The sequence below is a fragment of the Quercus suber genome, unplaced genomic scaffold (genome assembly GCF_002906115.3).
Source record: "Quercus suber isolate HL8 unplaced genomic scaffold, Cork oak 2.0 scaffold_491, whole genome shotgun sequence".
NCBI classification, from domain to species: domain Eukaryota; kingdom Viridiplantae; phylum Streptophyta; class Magnoliopsida; order Fagales; family Fagaceae; genus Quercus; species Quercus suber.
Genome location: NW_027069940.1, coordinates 176,925 through 200,533, shown reverse-complemented (window position 1 = coordinate 200,533; position 23,609 = coordinate 176,925). Strand labels below are relative to the sequence as shown.

Sequence of the window (23,609 nt, the reverse complement as noted above, 5' to 3'; positions counted from 1 at the left end):
TTGACAGCTTTTTAAATGCCTTTTTGGGCTTCGATTTATTTATAACGCCGTCACTTCTGATTATTGGTATGTAGTTACTTTTGCTTGGCTTGTTTAACTCGTGTGTCTCGATTTGAAAGCATGAAATCAGGATTGTGGGCCTTTTAGTGTACCGTCAGTTTCTCTAAACCGTCGGTTTTAAACTTTTCTCGTCTGCTTAATAAATCCGTCAGTTTTTTGATCGTTTCGCTTTTAGTGATTGTAGAAATTTTTGGCAAAATCCTGTTACCTCGTGACAAGGTCGTCTGCCTTATAGACTTGTCCATTTGTGGACTGATAGATTCAGCCTTTTTTTGGACCATCAGTCTAATGGCTGACGTTATTGGTTTACGGACTCCGTCAGTCTTTACTTAGACCGTCAATTTCGTCGTTTTGTCCATCTTGATTATTTTTATACCGTCGGTTTAATCACTTCTTTCTCAGTCCTTTAATTTTGATTGTAAGTTTGAGTGCTGAGATGATTGTGGTCTTTACCATATTTAGTCTTTTAGACCGTCAGCTTGAGAGCTGAAATGATTGTGGACTTGGACCAGTCTTTTAGACCGTCAGCTTGAGAGCTGAAACAACTGTGGACTTAACCCCTTTTTTCGGTCTTTTGGTTAAACCGTCAGCTTGAGAGCCGAGACGATTGTGGACAACCACTTTTTTAATTTGAAGTCCATTTTAGACCGTCAGTTTGTTTGTCTCGTCCATTTTATGGACTCATTTCTCAGACTGCCAGTTATTTGGCTCGTCCGCTTTGCGGACTCGGTCATCTTTTAGACCGTCGGCTTTTTGGCTCTTCCGCTTTGCGGATCAGGCCATTGTTTGGACCGTCAGCTTTTTGAGCCTGTCCACTTTGTGGATGGTCAATTTGTCAATCTTTAATGACCTCATATTTGTAAGTAGAAACTTCAGTAGTTCTAAGTAAATTCCTCTTATTGCCATGCATCTATATAAAAAGTAATTCGAAAACAAAATCAGCCCATTTTGGGCTTATTGTAGCAAAAACATGAGTAGAGGAAACTGCCCGTTGGGCTTATTGTAGCAAATACTTAAGTAGGAAAAGAAAAACTGCCCTTTGGGCTTATTGTAGCAAATACTTAAAAAGGTAATCGATAAGTCTTAGTGTACCCAAAAAAGGTGTTGTTGCTTTTCGTGTCGCCGCCCCTACTGGTAGTACTTCCGTAAGTGTTCAGCATTCCATGGATGTGGTAGCTTCCGTCCGTCCAGTGTCTCTAGATGGTAGGTGCCCTTCCTTTGCCATGCCGTAACTCGGTAGGGTCCTTCCCAATTTGGGCCGAGCTTTCCTTGGGTGGGGTCCCTTGCTGCGCCCATAACCTTTCTTAGAACGAGGTCTCCCACCTGGAAGTCTCTGTGTCTGACCCGGGAGTTGTAATGCTTGGCCATGCGGTCCTGGTACCGTGCAAGCCTTTGTTCTGCTGCCATCCTAACTTCGTCCACCAGATCAAGTTGCAGACGTATGGCCTCGTCATTCCTCTTTTCGTCATGGTTGTGCACCCTGTAGCTTGTAAGGCCGACTTCGGCTGGGATGACTGCTTCGTTCCCGTACGTTAGTCGGAATGGTGTCTCTCCTGTTGGTGTCCTTGCTGTTGTCCTGTAGGCCCATAGTATGCTCGGCAACTCTTCAGCCCATATGCCCTTTGCCCCCTCGAGCCGGGTCTTGATAATTTTTAGCAAGGACCGGTTTGTGACTTCGACCTGTCCATTGGCTTGGGGGTGGGCGGGGGAGGAGTAGTGGTTCCGTACCCCCAACTGCGAGCAGAAGTCCCTGAAGGAGTCATTGTCGAATTGCTTCCCGTTGTCCGAGACTAAGATTCTTGGAATGCCAAACCTGCATATGATGCATCGCCAAACGAAGCTCCGTACGTTTTTTTCTGTAATGGTGGCCAAGGCTTCAGCTTCCACCCACTTCGTAAAGTAGTCAATGCCGACAATTAGAAACTTCAGTTGTCGTATTGCCGTAGGGAACGGCCCCATGATGTCCAACCCCCACTGAGCGAACGGCCACGGTGCCGTCATCGGGGTGAGTTCTTCGGGTGGTTATCTGATGACGTTGCTGAACCTTTGGCATTTGTCGCAGGCCTTCACATAAGCCTCGGCATCCTTCTGCATTGTTGGCCAAAAGTACCCAGTTCGTACTAGCTTGTGTACTAGCGATCTTGATCCTGAGTGGTTTCCGCAGATTCCTTCGTGCACTTCTCTCATGACGTAATCTGCTTCTTCAGGACCTAAGCATCGTAGGTAGGGGCGGGAGAAACCTCTCTTATACAAAACATCTCTTATCAGCACGAACCTTGCTGCTTGAACCTTCAGTTTTCTTGCCGCCTCCTTCTCATTCGGCAATATGCCGTTCTTCAAGAAAGAGGTTAACGGCGTGGTCCAATCGTTTTGGGGACCGAGCTCCTGTACGTCGACAGCATTTATGAGTGGAGAGAGCTGTGTGAAGGAGAGTATATTACTAATGGTGGCCATGTGTTCGGCTGAGGCGGCTTTGGCCAAGCGGTCGGCTTGTTCGTTTTCTCCCCGGGGGATCTGTATAATTTTGACCTTCAGCTCGTTCATCCTCCTTCTTGCTTGGTCCAGATACTTCTTCATTCTTTCGCCTTTGCATTCATACTCCCCACTTATCTGGTTGACTATGACTTGGGAGTCACAGTAAACGATCACTTTTTCGGCTCCCGCTGCTTTTACGAGGTCAAGCCCTGCTATCAGAGCTTCGTACTCCGCCTCGTTATTGGTGGTAGGGAATTCAAGGCGGACCATACACTCTACCGTATCTCCTTCGGGTGACTGTAGTACGACGCCGGCTCCGCCGGCCTGCCTGTTGGAGGATCCATCTACATGTATGCTCCATTGCGGGGATTCTTCTGCCCCCCTGTCCTCACCATTCGTGAATTCTGCTATGAAATCTGCAACGACCTGCCCCTTAACAGCGGTCCGCGGGCGATATTGGATGTCAAACTCGCTTAATTCTATGGCCCAAAGTGCCAAGCGCCCAGCAGCTTCTGGGTTGCTCATTGCCCGTCGCAAAGGCTTATCAGTTAAGACAATCATCGTGTGGGCTTGAAAGTACGGCTTCAGTTTGCGTGCTGCCGTAACCAGCGCGAAAGCAAGTTTTTCCATGGGTGGATATCTTTCTTCAGCTCCGCGTAATGCCCGGCTAGTGTAATACACAGGTTTCTGTACTTTCTCTTCTTCTCTGATCAAGGCGGCACTGACGGCGGCTGGGGAGACAGCGAGATAGAGAAAGAGTTCTTCTCCTGGTTGCGAGGGACTCAGCAGTGGTGGGGAAGAGAGGTAAGCTTTCAACTCCTCAAACGCTTGTTGGCATTCAGTGGTCCACTCGAAAGACCTTTTTAGCGTGCGAAAGAAGGGTAAGCATTTGTCTGTTGCCCTGGAGACGAACCTGTTTAGCGCTGCTATCTTGCCGTTGAGGCTTTGTACTTCCTTCACATTCTTTGGTGGTGCCATCTCCATTATAGCCCGGATCTTGTCTGGATTGGCCTCGATGCCTCTCTGGGAAACCATGAATCCTAAGAATTTTCCTGCCGTCACCCCAAAGGCACACTTCCCTGGATTAAGCTTCATGTTGTAAGAGCGAAGGGTGTTGAACGTTTCCCTGAGGTCTTCTAAATGATCTTCTTCCCTTCGACTTTTAACCAGCATATCATCTACATACACCTGGACGTTTCTCCCGATCTGCCGTGCGAACATCTTGTTCATAAGCCTTTGATATGTTGCGCCCGCATTTTTTAGACCGAACGGCATTACCTTGTAGCAGAATAGGCCTTGGCTGGTTACGAAGGAAGTTTTTTCTTGATCATCATCGTGCATCTTGATTTGGTTGTAGCCAGAGAAAGCGTCCATGAAGCTTAACAGCTGGTGTTGAGCCGTAGAGTCTATTAGAGTGTCGACTCTCGGGAGAGGGTAGCTGTCTTTGGGGCATGCCTTGTTTAGATCGGTGAAGTCTACACACATCCTCCATTTCCCGGAAGCTTTCTTGACCATCACTACGTTTGCTAGCCAGTCGGGGTAGTAGACTTCTCTAATGAAATTTGCCTCTCGTAGCTTGCGGACTTCTTCGGCTATGGCTTGATCCCGTTCTGGGGCGAAGACCCGCTTCTTCTGCCGGATGGGCGGAAAGGATGGTGATACATTCAGCCTATGCACCATGACGGAAGGGTCTATTCCTGGCATGTCCTCGTGACTCCAGGCGAATACGTCCTGATTTTCTTTGAGGAATGTTGTAAGTGTTTGCCGGATTGCAGGACTTGCAAGGGTTCCAATCCTTGTTGTCTGATTAGGCATGGAGTCGTCCAGGGGTATCTCTTCAAGCTTCTCGACTGGCTCCGTCGCGCTCCGGTGCTCTTCTATGCTCGTGGTTTGGAGGTGGTCATCCATTTCCATCATGGCTACGTAGCATTCGCGTGCGGCAATCTGATTCCCATGTAGTTCTCCGACTCCGTATTCTGTTGGGAACTTGATCATTAAATGATAAGTTGAAGTTGCCGCCCTCCACGCATTGAGGGTGGGTCGCCCTAGGATAGCATTATAGGCGGACGAATGGTCAACCACGAGGAACGTTACATCCTTTGTGATTTGCTGGGGGTAGTCGCCTGCTGTCACAGCCAACGTGACCGCGCCCAGTGGAAACACCTTTGCCCCTCCAAAACCGACAAATGGGGCGTCCGTTGGAACCAGTTGTTCCCTGCTGATTTTCATTTGCTGGTATGCCGGGTAGTACAAGATGTCTGCCGAGCTGCCATTGTCGACCAACACCCGATGCAAGTTGTAGTCCGCAACCTGTAGGCTGACGACAAGCGCGTCGTTGTGCGGGTGGTGAAGGCGTTACGCGTCTTCTTCCGAGAACTCGATAACGGGGCTTTCCCTTCGGGCTACATTTTGCCCTGGACCCGTCAACTGGACGTTTTGGACCATCCGGAGGTACGTCTTTCGAGCCCTTTTGGACGGCCTGGCAGCAATCCCTCCTACAATCATTCGTATGTCACCAACGGGAGGTCTTGGACGGTCATTGTCTCGTCGGGGAGGGTGCTCTAGAGGTGCTGGATCTGCTCTTTCCTTGCTTACAAATTTCTGCAATTTCCCTTGCCTTATAAGGGCCTCGATTTGCTGCTTCAAGTCGTAACAGTCGGCTGTGTCATGGCCGTGATCTCAATGAAAGCGGTAGTACTTGTCTCTGGAACGCCTGTTAGGATCCCCTTTCAGCTTTCCGGGGAAGGTCAGAGCCCCTTCGTCCTTAATTTGCATTAGGACTTGATCTATTGGGGCGGTCAGCGGGTGAAGCTTGTGAATCTCCCTCCCGGAGGTTTAGAATGCCTTTCGTCTCTTCGGTCTCCCGTTCTGGGCCTCTTTCTCCCTTGGTTTGGTCGTGCATCTTCCTGCCTCTCCCTTTTTCTCGGCTTCTCTTCTCGGGCCTGCAACGTGTCCTCAGCATTCATATACTTAGTAGCCCTGTAGAGTACTTCCGACATGGTCTTTGGGTCGTTTTTGTATAGGGAGAACAAAAACTTGCCCTTCCGCAACCCATTTGTGAAGGCCGCTACAAGTATTTTGTCGTCGGCTTCGTCAACCGATAGCGCTTCCTAGCGTGTTATGTAAGATCGTAACGTCTCATCTTCTCTTTGCTTGATACTCATCAGGCATGCCGTGGACTTCTTATACCTATGTCCCCCAATGAAGTGTGTTGTGAATTGGGCGCTTAATTCCTTGAAGGTGCCGATAGAGTTGGGCGTCAGCCGGCTGAACCATACCCTTGCGGGGCCTTTGAGTGTTGTGGGGAAGGCCCTGCACATAATCTCATCGGCTACCCCCTGAAGGTGCATCAGGGTTTTGAAAGTTTCCAGGTGATCCAGAGGATCCTTCACCCCGTCATAGCTATCTATATTCGGCATGCGAAACTTGTGGGGTAGGGGGAAGGAGTTCACGGCCACAATGAAGGGTGAGTCGGTACGATTGACCAGATCGTCAAGATCACTAGAGACTCGCCCCTTGAGGGCGTTCATCATGACCTCCATCTGTTCCCTCATTGCCTGCATCTCGGCGGCAATATGTGGTGGAGTCGCATCGGTGAGGGATGGCATGTTCACGTGCTGCCTCTCCGGCCTGCTTGGGGCATGGCTGCCCTCAGGTCTCTCCTGATTCCTGTCTGGAGCGCTAGTCCCTTCCTGATCTTCTGGTTGGTCATTTAGTGTCGCATTCTTCTAGCGTAGCTGTTCCTCCAAGTCGAGGTTCTGTTTGGTGAAACGCTCCATGGCGGCACTGAGGGTCCGAACTTGTCTCTCGAGGGTAGTCGTGGGCGGTTCCTCTCCTTGCGCGTCATTAGTAGTCGCCATTGAGCGGGTGAGTACCATGCAACCCTTTAGTCCGGGAAACGATAGTATGGCTTAATTGCTTCGCTCTTTTTCCCACAGACGGCGCCAACTGATGATGCCGAAAATATCAATAGTGAGTTGCACAATGCTCGTACCCTTGAAGCGACACCTGCATAAAGAAAAGAGGACCTAACAGAGAGCACCGGTGTGGTGTCGGCCAAATACCCTCCGAAGGTCAAGTTAGAACTTCTTTCAACTCTAGAGTGCTAGAGAGGGGTTAATTATGCGTACCTCGATTTGTAAGGGTATTGGGGCTTTTATAGTAGTAGGGGGTTGACCTTTCTTTCTTGGAGCAGAAGTCTTTTCCATATAGGAATCCTTATGAGCGTAGATTGCGGAGTCATTTCCTTATAGGAATCTATCATTGAGCGTGGTGGCCAAGTAAAGGTTTTATTCGAACCGTCGGCCTCCTACCCGTCGGCTTGTCTCGTTCCCTACGTTGATAAAGGGACGTCAGTATTTCTGAACATAATTAGCCCTTAAGCCTTTCTAGAATTTTCCTTGCTGTCAGCGTGTCTTTTTCCGTTAGCGTATTAGTCCTTAACGTCCGTCGTGGCTGGACCGTCAGCCTGAGGAGAAAGCTGACGAGTTAAGCCCCTGTTACTTGCTATGATTCTTCCTTATCAGAACTTATCACTTTTTAGTTTCACGTAATTAGTTAGCATATAATAATGAGTATATCAGTATATGTTATATAGTTGATTGCCTAAACCATATTTCTTCTTCTTTTGTTTACGTTTGTTTTTTTCTTTTAATGCTTTAAGTTTAAGTCTTTGACATTTTTTTTTCTCTTCTTCTTCTTTTATTTTATTTTATTTTATTTTATTTTTTATGTATTTTGAGATTTGTCTTTTTTTTTTTTTTTAATATGCTGAATTTAAAGACAAGTAATAAATTTTACTTAGCAAAAAATTTGTTGCAATCTTATGACATTCGTTTATTATGCTTGTGAATTTTATATAATTTTTAATGCTATGACTTGTAAAACCTTGATTTTGAATTATAACCTTGATTTTTAATGTTACTTGTAGGGACCAGGTTTGAGCACTTCTACGGGTTGAGAGAATGGACCCAAGCCCAGCTTGCCCTTCAATGAATTTATAGAGAGCGGGCTCAAGAACTAGGCCCTAGTAAGGAATGCAACTGCCATGCATGGTTGCGTGTGGGTTTAACGACCTAAACACGAATTTGGGATGCACAATAATGCTCCTCGGACTTGCCTTCCGGAGTTTGGAGTTCTTATTATTTCCTTGAAGGCTGATTACAAGGATTGAGAGAATACAAGTTGCTACTGTACTTCTTTATTCAGATTTTCCGTCCTCTTTCAAGAGATACTCCTTACATTATATACACCTCTCTTAAGTGATCCTAACCCTACATTCGTTGACCAGTCAGGCCACCACTTGAGAGCCTGTCCTATCAGCCGCATTCTCATTCCTCCTGTGGGTTGCGACACCCGAGACTGCTCTATTCAGGAGTCCTATCTTCATTAATGCAGCCAGGACATTAGTTGAGGGCATTTAATGTGGAGGTGACAGCTCGCCTTAGACTTGCTCCTTCATCGTGCTCCCGTCGCCGATGCGTGGCGCTTGCCCTTTCCTCCTCGGATATACAAGAAGACCCCTCTTTGGTGGAGTGGTGCTCGTGTACTTCTAAGGTCTCGGATGTCCGAGGACGAGGTCGTCCTTGGATATGTTCGTTGGGGGCCGGACGCCGTACTTTTATCCTCGGACCCCATATGCATCCTCAGCATGGGCCTCTGGGCCTGGTTTGAGGCGGACCGAGGTTGCCTGATTTTCTGGCCCCACAATAGCCCCTCAAATTCTTGTTGCACGCATCCTCGGGCCTGTTCCGTGTCCAGTCGAGCCTTATCCCCCGTCAGTACTAGGGTCTATTCATCTACCCAAGGCGCGTTACTGATGTTTCGGAGCGCGTAACGTGCCCTTCATTAAATTCAGGTGGCTCTGTGCTCCCCACGTTCAATGAGGCATTACCAATCTAACGGTGGAGGGTTGCCTCGCATTTATGGGTGGGAAAATCCGCATGGTTGATAGAGTGGACCCAAGCCCAGCTTGCCCTTCAATGAATTTATAGAGAGCGGGCTCAAGAACTAGGCCCTAGTAAGGAATGCAACTGCCATGCATGGTTGCGTGTGGGTTTAACGACCTAAACACGAATATGGGATGCACAATAATGCTCCTCGGACTTGCCTTCCGAAGCTTAGAGTTCTTATTATTTCCTTGAAGGTTGATTACAAGGATTGAGAGAATACAAGTTGCTACTGTACTTCTTTATTCAGATTTTCTGTCCTCTTTCAAGAGATACTCCTTACATTATATACACCTCTCTCAAGTGATCCTAACCCTACATTCGTTGATCAGCCAGGCCACCACTTGAGAGCCTGTCCTATCAGCTGCATTCCCATTTCTCCTGTGGGTTGCGGCACCCGAGACAGCTCTGTTCAGGAGTTCCATCCTCATTAATACGGCCAGGACGTTAGTTGAGGGCATTTAATGTGAAGGTGACAGCTCGCCTTAGACTTGCTCCTTCACCGTGCTTCCGTCGCCGACGCGTGGCGCTTGCCCTTTCCTCCTCAGATATACAAGAAGGCCCCTCTTTAGTGGAGTGGTGCTCGTGTACTTCTATGGTCTCGGATGTCCGAGGACGGGGTCGCCCTCGAATATGTTCGTTGGGGGCCGGACGCCATACTTTTATCCTTGGACCCCATATGCATCCTCGGCATGGGCCTCTGGGCCTGGTTTGAGGCGGGCTGAGGTTGCTTGATTTTCTGGCCCCACAATAGCCCCTCAAAATCTTGCTGCACGCATCCTCGGGTGGGGAGAAGGATTTTGACATCCTCAGGCCTGCTCCGTGTCCAGTCGAGCCTTATCCCCCGTCAGTACTAGGGTCTATTCATTTGCCCAAGGCGTATTACTGACGTTTCAGAGCGCGTAACGTGCCCTTCATTAAATTCAGGCAACTCTGTGCTCCCCACGTTTGGGACAACGCGGAGTCAGGTCTTACTGGTGCCCAGAACCAGGCCAGGGAGCAGACGAGGCGTCTGGGCGAGGCGGAAGAGCAACTAAGGATCGCGAAAGAGCTGATCGCAGATCTACAAGTTAAGGTGGCTGCTGCCGAGGGGGTCGAGAGGGAGGCGGAGTGGGCCAAAGACGAGGCCCTGTGAGCTAAGGCCGAGGCGGATTTTGGCAGGGAGGAGGCCCTGGTTGCCAAGGAGGAAGCCGAGGCTGCAGCCTATGCTGAGGGGGTGGCCGAGATAGAGGCTGCTTATAAAGCTCAAGTTCCGGGAGTATGTAGGCGCTATTGCTCCCAGGTCTGGGCTGAGGCCCTCAAACAAGCCGGGGGGGAGGCCTCGTCCGACCTGTGGAAGGCAAAGAGCGTATACTACCCCCCTACCATCTGCGAGGCCGCCCTTGATGGCGCTGAGGTTGGGGAGGTTGTTGAGGAGCTAGGGGCTACTCCAAGTGAGGAGGCTTCGGCTGCTGAACCAAGGGAAGACCTGAGCTAGGAGGTGCCAAGGGGTAGAGAACGTCCCTTCTGATGCCCAGATGCCCGCCATCGAGGAAGCAGCCATATTTGCCATACATCTGCAGGCTATCCCCTTAGGCCAGAGCTCAGAGGACCCTGAGGTTGCTTCTGTCCAGCCATCTACTAGGGGTGAGACTGAGCAGAAGGAATAGATCCTTTGGCGTCTCGGTCCAATCTGCCTTTACCATTTGTTTTTTTTTTTTTTTTTTTTTTTTTTTTTTTTTTCTCGTTTGCTGTTGGTTTTTTTTTTTTTTTTCTTTTTATGTAATGTGGCTCTTGCCAAGCAATTTCTATTGGACTTATTATTGTAATACGAGTTTAATTTCCCTTTTTATCTGTTCTGGCTATTTATTTGCTTGTATGCTACTCGTTTCCTCTTTTTTCTTTTTACTTGCATAATTTTAACTTAAATTGTATCTTGGCCAATCACGTCAGTAACAACGATAATGGGAGGGAATGTATGCTCGGGCAGTCCTTTTATGTCTCAAGGGCTAGGCAGGGTTTTGGTCCTTCCTAACATAGGTCCCCCGCAGGGTAGTTGTTATTCCGTGGGCTTTGGTCCGAGCCCCATGAAAGGTCTCGGTTATATCTGACACTTGGGACCCCCTTCTTTTTTGCAGTGGTTAGTTTCCCCGTAGGCTTGAGTCCGAGGGCCATGCAAGGCCTTGGATCTGTCTAACACTTAGGATATTCTTGAAGTAGCTAGTTTCCCTATAGGCTTGAGTCCGAGGACCATGGAAGGCCTTGGTTCTGTCTAACACTTAGGATATTCTTGAAGTAGATGGTTAATTATAAAAAGTGTAATCACCTGCATATTGATCTAAACTCTATATAAGCTACAAGCCAATCACTGAACAAAGATGTACAGATAACTCAAAAAAATTTCCTGGAACAAAATTTTTACATATAAAGTAAAAAGTTCAATATTTATGGTTTTGAGCAATGCCCACCCATTGAATTTTGGTATAACCTAGTATAGTACTTCCTTGGGAATGAAAAAAAATCGATTGTATTATGTGTATGCAAAGCGTCAATGGTTGTGGAGGACTAGCTTATAGTTACTATGCACTAATAAAAATATTTATCTTATCACTCTTAATGAACCCCAAAAACGATATGCCAGCAAAGAATGATGATGAACTTGCCTTATACTTAGTCAGTACCTATACTATTTCCATCAGAAAGCTTTCTCTAGCATTTGGACCTTTCAATAACAATAAAAAATGTTCATAGCAACTAGATCACTATATATAATTATAAACAAGTTGATCAAAACAATTAACTATGCAATATTTAGAACCCTCTTAATTTTGACTATGCATACAGGTAGAGGCATCATCAATTCATCATATTAATTTCAAAAAAAAAAAAAAAAAGCAAATAATCACAATATACTAACAAATAAACTAATCACAATGTACTAGCAAATAAATTAATCACTACAACAAATAAATTAATCACAATATTTACACTAATAATTAAAAAAAAAAAAACTTTTCCTAATATGTTCTAAATTTTTCTTAAAAAAAAAAAAAATAGCAAATAATCACAATATACTAACAAATAAATTAATCACTACAAAAAATAAATTAATCACAATATTTACACTAACCAAAAAAAAAACATAACTTTTCCTAATATGTTCTAAATTTTTCTAAAAAAAAAAAACTAGCAAATAATCACAATATTGTACAAACATTACCTGAGATGAGTGTTGTGTGAGACAGGAAAGTTGTGACTGAAGGGGAGAATATACTGAGAGCTGAAGGTGTGAAAACTGAAGAGATGGGTAAGGAGGAAAATAGGTCCCAGCTGGGACCCATGGCAACACATGGAGAGCTGGGGACCATTCATAGAAATCGAGTCCAGTAGGCTCGATTTCCAGCTCAATACCACGTGACCAGATGCTGTGCGATAAGACTAGTAAATAGAGTCCAGTAGACTCAATTTCTATGAACAAAAATCGAGTCCAGTAGACTTCTATGAACAAAAATCGAGTCCAGAGGACTCGATTTCTATGTACAAAAACCGAGTCCAATGAACTCAATTTTTGGTCTTATGTGGACACTTTGTCCACCTCAACTGCTGGCAAATTAGGAAACTAATAACCCGAAAATCGAGTCTTCTAGACTCGAATTGTTAGAAACCAAATATGTTTGAAACGTTGCCTAACTAATAATATAGTTTGGATTTTATAGTCATTTAAAAAAAAATCCGAAATAGAAAATCAGAATTTAGTTTGTTGTATTCTAGGGTTTTATGTATTATCGGGTTAGAGAAAAAAAAATTGGCACTTCTCTTTTCTCTTTCTCCGCATAGGGACAAGCCTTTTGAATGTAATGTTCTAATTTATTAAGCGGTTAGCTTTATATATATATATATATATATATATACACACAGAGAGGCTCTCAAAAGGTGTTTAAATGCGCTGAAATGTTATAATGTATCGCTTTTTAAGTTATATACATGTCTAATTTTTAGATAGCATTTTTTCCTAACGTTGCAGCACCTCCTTAAAGGCTTCTACTATTATATATAGTATTAGATTAGATATGCCATTTATACATGTATATTTATAATTTTTTTTATAAATTTTATTAAGTATTTATGCATCTTATGATACACGATATATTAAAATAAAAAATCGATTTAAGATACTGTTCAAGTTTTGACATCTATAAATTGACACATTTTTAATGTGTTAAAGAGTAAATGCAAGCTAAACCACCTATTCGTCTAAAAATATCCTAAACCATTTAGGTTATGCAAGAATCAAAGGTTGGGCTATTACTTTTCAAATCTGGGTCGGCTTTGACAAATCCCTCCTTCACGAGTTTTATCTCTATATGAATAGTTCATCTCTCTCAGGCTATGCAAGATTCAAAGGTTGGGCTATTACTTTTCAAACTTGGTCGGCTTTGATAAACCCCTCCTTAAGAGTTTTATCATCATATGAACAATTCATATTTCTCTCATGCATGGTATGCAAGATTCAAAGGTTGGGCTATTACTTTTCCAATCTGGGTCAGCTTTATCAAACCCCTCCTTAAGAGTTTTATCACCGTATGAGCAATTCATATCTCTCACAGGCTATGCAAGATTCAAAGGTTGGATATTACTTTTCAAACCTGGGTCGGCTTTGTAAAACCCCTCCTTAGGAGTTTTATTTATCATCATATAAACAATTCATCACTCTCTCACCATATGGCTTGCGTCTTGCGATTAAATATGACTTTTCATCTTCGGAACCTTACAAGTCGATTCATTATGTGGTGTGTTGCTATCTGAATAGTTATGACGTGGTTGGGTGCAAATTGCATTGTGACAGAAGCTTGATGAACGAAGAAGATGGTTTCTGCTCAGGCTTCGATTGCTGCAACACCAAACTCCCTATGTCAGGGCTTCAACTATTTAACGCGTATGTTAGAAATATTGAATGTAATTATATTGTATTTCATAATAAAAAAATGTACATATGTGCTTTTATATAGAAGACATATGTGTGCAGTACAAGTAAATATGTGTACTATACAAGTAACTATGGACAATAAAGAAATCCAAGAGAGATGCCGGTATGCCCTCTTAGAAGACAATAGGTGAGTCCTTTCAATTAAAAGTACTGGTCCCTTTCCTACGGATTTCGTGCCTGTGGTGTTGGCTTGGAGGATATATAACTGGACCAACAATTCGAAGGAGATGCTTGACAGCTTCAACAATATATCGGATTACGAATGTAAAATTTACCCTACTGAGAAGTTCAGGCTCCCTTACATGATTTCTGGCTGCGACCATTTCATACCAGATGACTTTTTGAGCTTTTCCTGTGTCTGCCTACGGGGATACGAAGGAAATCTTATCTTTCCACGGGATGTGAAGGTAAATTTTTATTACTTGTAAAGCTTCATTTATTAATTACATGCCCTTACCTTATTTTTATTTTGGTTCAATATATGTATATGGTTATTCTTTATTAATTTCATTTGCAAGAGTTGTTATAAGCTAGTTAGTTTTAGTTCATGGATTATCAAGGGTTGCTTGCCATATCACAAAATTAAGTCAATTAAAAACAAAGACAAATATTTGTTTGGACAATATTTACTGATAAGGTCCGTTTGGATAGAACTTATTTTGCTGAAACTGAAAACTAAAAACACTGTAGCAAAATAATTTTTATAATATGTGAATAGTACTGTGTGACTCATTTTTAATGAAAAAGTTGTTGAAAAGTGAATTGTGTGGCTCTTATCAACTGTACACGGGACCCACAAACTGATGAAAATGGTTGAAAAGTAAAAATATACGGCTACTATTCATGAACAGTAGCCATTGTCCCCCTTGAAACGCGTAAGAAAAAAGTCCAAAATGTAGTAAACGCAACGTGAATCCAAACCCACACTTAGCATAAATGTATATAATATTGTACGTTTAGTTTATAATATAAATCTTACATGAACAGTGGATATAAACTAATAATTTTCTTAAAAATAGTGTTACATATTTTGGATTTTGGTATTTTCACATAAATATTCCAATAAGAATCTTGTTTTTAAATTTGAAATATTTGTATGCATGTCGGATTAGTTTGGTATTGCTATAAGAAGTTGAGTTTTAGCTACAAAACTTTAGTTGTAGAGCTCTTGAGATAAATAGTTTCAATTGAAAGGATTTTTTAACTTCAAGAATTTCGGAGGTTGAAATCTATAATTTAATAAATGATAATAAAAAATCCTCAATTTTTTTTATTCATATATAATAAATCTAGAGCTTTAATTAAAAATTCACTATTCACTGTAGTCTTTCAAATATTTTAACCGCTAAAACTTTTTGCGGTTAAAACTTAAAACACCTTATTGCATAAGTATAGCAATTAAAGCAATACTACCTATGTCAATACCAAGCAAACATTTATCATTTAGAATGTTTCCAAATTGATAAAGAACTTGTAGATATTAGAAAGGGGAAAAACACTTTCCCCTTTATGTTTGGAGTTGTTCACAATTTCCCATTTATATTTGAAACTAACCAATTTCCTCTTTTATATTTGGGAAATAAGCATGATACTACCAACATGTTATTTTCTTATTAGTTAAATACACAAAATCTTTTGAAGAAGTTATTAGTCATACACCATGGAAAAGAGGAAAAGTTGAGAATTTCATTTTTCTTTATTGAATTTATTTGTAGTTATTGTGATTTCATTGAATTTAACTAAAAAAGTAATAAATTGAGGGGTATTTGATCATTTTCCAATTATAGAGGAGAGAATTGGTGGATTTCAAAGATAAGATGAGGAATTGTGAATTATCCGAAACATAGAAGGGGAAAAGAACTTTTTCCCCGGTAAGAAATGATAAAAGAATACAAATAAAAGTGATATGTATATTTAGAAATTACAAAAGAATACAAATGAAAGTGATATGTATTTTCATACTTTAGCTCAANTAAAAATAAAAAAATCCTATTTAAATTATCTTCTTAGACCTCAAATTGTTTTAAGCCTAACTTGATAGTCAATGTTTAAAAAAAAATTTATCTATAGAAGTAATTGTAAGCTGTATTGTTAATTAAATTCTGTTAGAGATACATGCATTTGAAAAAATAAATAGTATTTTTATACAATTTTACTACATCAACTCTACTTTTTTCATCTACTAGTCAAACATCTGTTAACGTTTTAGGGGATATTTTGGTCATTTTGGAGATTTGGTGAGGTTTGGGTTACTTTAGAGATTTCAGGGGTATTTTTGGTCATTTTGAGGTTTTGGGATTTTTTTTTTTTTTTTTATTTATCGTTTTAGAGGTTTTATGAATATTTTGGCCACATCAAAGGTTTTAGGGTGTATTTTGGTCATTTTAGAGGTTTCGGAACTATTTTTTTTTTTTTCATTTGAGAGATTTCATGGGTATATTTGGTCATTTTAAAGTTTCACGGTTATTTTGATCATTTTTGTGATTTCGATGGTATTTTGGACATTAGGAATTTTGGGGGTATTTTAGTCATTCTAGAGGTCTCGAGACTATTTTGTCCATTTTAGAGGTTTTGTAGTATTTTTGGTCATTTTGAGCTTTTAAGGGTGTTTTGACCATGTTAGAGACTCAAATGGTATTTTGGACATTCTAGCCATTTCAGGAATATTTTGACATTTTAGAGGTTTCAATTGTGTTTTTGAAGTTTTAGAGGTAATTTGGTTGTTTTGGGTTTTCCAAGAGTATTTTGTGGTTCAAGGGTAATTATGGAATTTTTAGGTGTTGAGGCTATTTTCAATCAATCTATTATTATAATAATTTCAATTGTTTCTAAGAATGTATATAAATCAAGTTTAAGAATGTTACATTCTTGGATTATGATGATAATGTAATTAAAGAACCAAACACCTTAATCTTATATTGTTGTAATGTAATTCCATTGATCAAGGATTACAATAATTTAACATTACAGCAATAACATCAAGCAAACCCAAAAAAAAAAAAAAAAAAATCTGGCTCTGCTCCTTTTGTAGTTCCATCACTGATAAAAATTATGCATATATTTATGTACGGTAATGTGGTGGTATGCTTAAAAAAAAAAAAAATGAAAATAAAGAAATAAAAAGCTTCACTCTTTTATATGGTCGCGTTGTGCATTGTTTCCTTAGCTTGGATTCATTGCATTTTCCCCAATATATGTGTGTCTATATATATATATATATATATATCTGTGTGTGTGTTGAGTTTAACACTTATTATGAATTTAAATAGCATATATTTTTTCCTCAAAAATAATTGCATATATTTTCATTGCTAAGATATTTTGTTTTTATTTTCATAACATGAGTAGGTATCTGTACAAGCATTGGAGGACTGTCACTTCTCATTTTCACGTGGTGGTCATACAAAGCAATAAAGAAAAGGAATGAAATCAATTTAAAAAATAAATTCTTCAAAAAAAATGGTGGTTTATTGTTACAACAACAATTGCATTCAAGTGAAAATAATTTTCAAATTACAAAATTGTTCACTACGGAAGAATTGGAAAAGGCAACAGACCAATTTAATGAAAGCAGAATACTTGGCAAAGGTGGACAAGGTACAGTCTACAAAGGAATGTTAATTAATGGAAGAATTGTTGCAATTAAAAAGTGCATCAGGGTAATCTTGAACAATTCATTAATGAAATTATCATTCTTTCCCAAATCAACCATAGAAATGTGGTTAAGCTACTTGGATGTTGTTTAGAGACAGAAGTTCCTCTGTTAGTTTATGACTTCATCTCCAATGGAACACTTTTACAATATCTCCATGAAGAATGTGAAGATTTCCCATTAACATGGGATCAGTGATTAAGGATAGCCTCAGAAGTTGTGGGAGCTCTTTCTTATCTACACTTAGCAGCTTCATTACCTATTTACCATCGAGATATAAAATCTACAAACATACTCCTTGATGATAAGTACAGAGCAAAAATTGCAGATTTTGGGACTTCAAGGTCTGTGGCCATTGAAAAAACTCATTTGACAACTAACGTATATGGCACTTTTGGGTATTTAGACCCCGAATATTTCCAAACGAGCCAACTTACAAAAAAGAGTGATGTTTACAGTTTTGGAGTAATTCTTGCAGAGCTCTTAACTAGAGAAAAGCCCATTTCTTCAAAGAGAACAGGCGAAGGTAAGAGTCTCGCCACATATTTCATTCTTTCGATGGAAAAGAACTCTCTATTTGATATTCTTGATGATCAAGTAAAGAAGAATGGTGATGAAAAAGATATCAAGGTAGTTGCTAATCTTGCAAAAAGATGTCTAGATTTGAATGGGAGGAGACGCCCTACAATGGGCAACGTCACAAAAGAGCTTGAGGAAGTTAGAAAAGTTTTTAGTGGACAAGAAAATTATGAGGAACTTGATAGTGTTAGAATGGAAGAAATTGAGCCTAGGAATGATGTTTCAACATCAACACCTTCAATTTTCTAAAATGGTGCAATTTCATCATTCGACGCTGACACACGAGTGACTAAAGTCTCAGCCATACCAATTTGACTTAAAAGGCTAGCCAAGATGAGTTTTCAAGTCCAGCAAATGAGGCCCATTATTTGAATGGATTTTACCTCAAATTCAGAAGATATTTGGAGATTATTCAGTCATTTTTTCCAAGAAGTCAAATAACATTTAATTTGAGTTTCTTGGGAAATATTACGGCTTTTATGTATTAGTTAATCAAGGCAGACAAAAGTTTTATTTTATTTCTAAATTTCTATTAGTATAATCTCACTTTGGACTTGAAAATGTAACATCTTAAATGTTATTTTTTGTAAAATACAATTAACACTGCTGAGGTTTGAGCTAATGTCAACCAAGTTTAAGACTTTTCAAAACTAACTAACTTGATCCTTAAATCAGTAAATCCAACTTGGACCCTAAATCATTACTCATTTTTCTCCTTTCTCTCACAGAGATTAGGGACCAAGTTGGTTAGTTTTAAAATGTTTTGGACTTGGCTGACATTAGTCCAAACTTTTGGGGTGTTAACTATGTTTTATGATGTTATTTTTGTTCTCCTATGTTTAGAGGGTTGTTCTAAGCTTCTATATAAGCTATTTGGCTTGAATGAATAAAATCAGAGTGTATTTTGTTAAAAATAGAAACTCTTCAAACTTCTCACACCCTACCTATGACACAAAGAAAGAAAACAAGGCATAGACAAATTAATTAAAGCTAAAGGCACTCAAGCATAGCATCCAAACATGTAGTTATGACATAAGAAGCACAATCAAGAAATTTAGGCATATTCTAGCTCAAAAAAGCTAGGCCAACATCATCAAAGCAATAATAATAATAAATAAATAAATAAATAAATAAAAGCTAGAGAAGTAGATAAAGCAATAGACATGCTACAAAATTGAAATAAAGCAATAAAAGTGCTAGGAATTAAACAAGTGTGGATTGGGGCTAAAAAGCTACATCCACAACCTTCAATCCTCAAAACCAGGAAAGATGGACCAAGGAGGAGATGCTGCACTATATGTAAATTGGAATTATTCATGTTTATATTCCGTATAGAGTGTGAACCATAACACCATCACGTCACCACTGTTTTTATTTCTTGATAGAAACTATACTACCCATTCCACTCTAAATTGAGAATTGGCAATAATGTCCATATGTCTGTGTAATGTAGAGTAAGGACACCCTTTTCCACAAATGAAAACAAAATAACAAACCCTTTACAGCTTACAGACTTAAACGAACAAAAACAATCACAGAGGCTTGAAACAAATCTGAAGCAGAATCTTTAGAGCCAAACCTGAAGGGAAATGGAGAAGAAGGGTAAAAAACGTAACACAGTTGGAACTAAAGATTTTTTTAAAAATAACTTAATTTTTTACTTTAAATGGAGAGAGAGAGAGAGAGAGGCAAAGTTTCCAATAAAGAGTACACAAAATTTGGTTTTGAGATTCAATTTTTCGGCCTTTTGATTTTAATTCTTTTTGCAGTTGTTGGGGGAGAGAAAGGGAGATATTTCAGCTTCTGTCAATGGGAGATTATGAGTTCTAATACTCGGAACTCCCACACACACAAAAATGAACAATTAGGTAGCCCAACCCATGAAGAGACTTTTTTTTTTTTCTTTAATAGACAAATTATTTTTTCTTCTATTGATTAATTTTGAGACTTAATTAATATTCCTACAGGTAAAGAGATATCTCTATTAGTAAAACTTGGGTCTTCTTTCACTTGGAGGCCTTAAGCAGCCTAACTTTAGTTGGCTCTTTACTAAGCACACGTTTCGGATGCGGCTCTTGATAAAATTTGGAAGTGTAGAAAAGCTTTAAGTATTTTTTTATAAGTTATCATCTGAGATTAAAGTATATCAAACTAAAACAAAAGAAATTAAAAAAAAATAAAAAATAAAATAAAAACAAACAAACAAACAAAATATATGAGGTAAAAATAAAACTATTTGATTTGCTTTTAACAAATTGAAAGAGAAAAATATTGTAGAGATGAGAGAGAAGAAGCTAGAGAGAAAAAGAGAGAGAGAACAAGAACATACAAGGGTTACATAATTCAGCGTGACGGCCTATGTCCATGGTATAAAGCCTTAGTGGCTACATTTTTATTTATTATTTTTTGAAGTAGGAATCAAAGATCATTTATTATAAATGACTTGAATCATAAAACAGGGCCTCCAAAGCAGGAGGTGGAGAATGTTCAAGCCATATTACATCATCATAAATATGTCTTGCATAAAAAGCTAAAGAATGAGCTACTGAATTAGACCTAGTGGCTACATTATTATTGTATGATGAAGTGTAGATTACAATGACCCTAGTAGGGTTTATATAGGAGTAGTAGATTTTAGGGTTAGCCCTAGATGGGATTTACACTAAATTGGGCCACTTGGACTATTACACAATAATATTGTTTCTAACAGTTTGAAATAATAACTTGATACAGAAGTAATCTTTTTCTTGAACTGAAGCTAATTTCAATACTCCGTCTGAAGGTGGAGCGTGAAGGTTGCTCATGCCCAACTTGGAAATCAATGCATGGAAAGTAACTTTGCCAATGGTTTTGTAAAAAGTAAAAAACATGCCCAAGTTGGGTGGCAGAATATACAGTGCATAAAAGACCATGCTGAATATTTTTCCCAAACAATATGGCAATAAAACAATGTACTCTGTGTGCTCATGAAAAACAGGATTAACAACAATTTGCAAAGGAGCTTGGTTGTCACAGTATAAGGTGCTGTTTAAGGTGCCATTTGATTTAGAGTTCCTCGCATGTTAAGATCTTTCTTAAACTCCATATGTTGCACTTTGTCAATTGAGGGATAGTAATATATACCAATGCTTCTATATATACTAAGTATATTGTAACTAAGCTTCCATATATAACCTGCTTAGGGTTCATTGTAAGCTATAAGATTCAACAAACAGAGATGTAGCAGCCTAAACCCTAGGCTTTTTACTACGTTAATCATCTGCTCCCTTTCGATTTTTCCCTACAATTTATTAGCACTTTACTTTATTCTTTAGATTTTGTCAACCATCAAACAGAATTCACATAATTGAAAGCAGGTAGGATTACTTTTAAATGAAAAAGATGTAAACAGAATTCACATTACTTTTAAATGAAAAGCAGGTAGGATTCACATAATTCAACTTTTACCAATAAACTAGTTTTTTTTTTCTTTTTTCTTTTTTTTTTTCCTTTTTTTGGTGGAAAATAAGTTTGACACGTTGGATTGAATTGTTACGCAGATGACTATAAGTTTTGTGCTGGATTCAATAATTTTGACACCTATTGAAGTATCATTTCCCTCTTGAATTTGCCTTAAATTATTGAGTTTTCCTCCTCAGATGGAGAGTTTCTTTAGGCTCCGCAGTTTTCCGGGTATCAGCCAGCTGGGTGTTCCTGTGTGAGGAAAGCATTGAAGCTCAAGTTTCTCAAGTTTTGTAGGAAGCTCCAGTGTCTCAGGATCTCTCCTGATTACAAGGTTGCTGCTGAGTTGGCTTGGTGCTCTTGTTGGTTTTGCTGCTCCACTGTCTTGCCTTCTGTCATCTGAGTTCATGGTGTTCACTGAGTTTAGGACACCATTTTCTTCTTCGTACTATCACACTCCATGCTATTGCTAGCTTCTGTAGTGCCTCTAATTTTCTTAGAGCATACAGATCTTTTTCTATAGGGAAAGCCTTGCTGCTTGTATTGATGTTCAACTTGTTTAGCTTCTTCAATCCTATCAAATCTTCAAGAGTGCATGAGCTTCTGCTTTTCAAATTACCAATTACAAACTCCTTAAGGACTTGCAGTTCTGAGAGAGAGGCTAGCCCCTTGGGCATGCCATCTAGCAAGTAACATTCTGAAATATCCAAGTGTAACAGCTTCTTTAGTGAGGCTATCCCATCTGGGAGTGCCTCCAGATTGTGGCAGGCTTTGAGATCTAAAATGCTCAAATTTGTTAGCTCTCTTATGGAATCAGGAAGCTTATTAATTCTAGAGATTCCTTGTAGACTTAAAAGCCTTAAACATTTCATACTCTTCAGTCCTTTTAAGAACTCGGTGCTTTGTACTTCAATGTGATGCTGACCTGAGCTTTGCTCTTCATTGTGATGCTGAACTGAGATCTGCCACCTTCCCAAGTATAGAACATTGACATTTTTCATCCTTGAAAACCACTCCACAATGTTGACATTTTCATCTTTGCAAACCACTCAAATCTGAGATCAGGAAGAGGCTCATTAACATTGAATATAGTTTGCACTTTCTCCTGATCTAAATTAGGACTATTTCTTAATACCTGCTCCAAAGTTCCATCCTCATCCTTCATTAAAAATGCCCTGTTACACCGCGAAGAATTTGCAGTTGGAATCCCATTAAAATGGTAATCAAAGAACCCAGCATCCTGGGCAAGATTAATAACCACACAGTGCACCAGAGGTTGCATCTTAAACCTGTTTGCAACCAGTTTGTGCCTTTCCTTAAAAGGCTCAATAAAGCTCTTTGCCTCAAGTTCTTTAAGGATTTCATCAGCAATATCTTCAGATTTCTTTTTTCCAGTAGTTGGAGGATCCACTAAACTCTCTCCGACCCACCAATCTATCATAAGCCTCTTCTTTACAATCACATCATACGGAAGTACAGCGAAGGACAAGAAGCAAAGCTTCAGCCTAGTATTAAGGTTCTCAAAAACTTTCTGATATTCAGTGAAAATTGAGCTACATAAAAACTTATGATTCATGTGTAAGCTGGGCAATTCATCAACCACACTATGGGACCCATTCCTTGACCATGAAAATCGACGAACAACAGAATTTTTAGTAGACATTTTGGGTGGCAATGATGGAAAGTTCAACTTCAACTTCATGGAATCTTTCTTGAGTGTACTAAGTTTGGCTTGAACTTGCTTGAGTGGATATAAATCATTAGGTGCTTCTAGAACTACCTTGAAGATGTTGTCAGGGCTGCATTCAAGTTTCTTGATTGGTCCACCAGCATCATGTTCAAATTTATTGAGTTTTTGGAAATCTTCTTTAATTTGATTGAGATCTTTATGTAACTTATCAAATTGCCTAACGTAAAAAGATATTCATCGTTAAGCGAATGACTGTTGTTGTTGAGATTACTACTTCCACTCTTGCCAGTGGTATTGTTACTGCTGCTGCATTGAGGGGCAGAGTTCTTGGCTTCAGAGAGACGAGCAAGCAAGGTGGATAAGGTGGCGATGGTGTTCTCAATGGTCAAGATTTCATTAGAATTAGTTTGTGGAGAGAGATCCACAGATGAAGACATGGCTAACTGAACAAAGTGAAATGAAAAGATGCACTAGAAAGTAAGGAGAGGGCAAAAACTATGCCTAAATAATATACTGGCACATTTAATAAACAAACTTCACAACACAGACACAAACACTAACACACACACACGTGTATACAATCATAGCACGCATGGATCAGACAACATGAACCTCGATTGAAAGCAAATAAAATCTATTAAAATTATGGTTAAATGGTTAAATTCATTATTTTCTAACAAAATTTCAGTTTTTTGTAAAAATCGATAATGTAACATAGTATTAGTACAAGAAGTACTAATTTCCATCCTGTATGCACATATGGAAAGGTGTTAGAAGTACATGGTTAAAATAGCTTAA

At 39.9% G+C, this 23,609-nt stretch overlaps 2 protein-coding genes and 1 pseudogene across 2 annotated transcripts; 1 reads left to right on the top strand and 2 right to left on the bottom strand.

Moving 5' to 3' along the window:
• Positions 1-2,082: 2,082 nt before the first annotated feature.
• Positions 2,083-4,764, bottom strand: LOC136063143 (uncharacterized). Its single transcript, XM_065763080.1, has one exon. It carries the CDS (start codon positions 4,762-4,764, stop codon positions 2,083-2,085), a length of 2,682 nt encoding a protein of 893 aa, XP_065619152.1.
• Positions 4,765-10,000: 5,236 nt separating this feature from the next.
• On the top strand, positions 10,001-17,929 carry LOC112024729 (wall-associated receptor kinase-like 1; annotated as a pseudogene).
• A 3,587-nt stretch (positions 17,930-21,516) lies between these two features.
• LOC112024730 (disease resistance RPP13-like protein 4) lies at positions 21,517-22,122 on the bottom strand. Its single transcript, XM_024057364.1, has one exon. The coding sequence runs from the start codon at positions 22,120-22,122 to the stop codon at positions 21,517-21,519; it is 606 nt and encodes a 201-aa protein (XP_023913132.1).
• Positions 22,123-23,609: the final 1,487 nt, after the last annotated feature.

Bases quoted from the DNA above. Each gene is read 5' to 3' on its own strand.
- LOC112024730 (XM_024057364.1), bottom strand. From the start codon at position 22,122: ATGAAAAATGTCAATGTTCTATACTTGGGAAGGTGGCAGATCTCAGTT.
- LOC136063143 (XM_065763080.1), bottom strand. From the start codon at position 4,764: ATGAAAATCAGCAGGGAACAACTGGTTCCAACGGACGCCCCATTTGTC.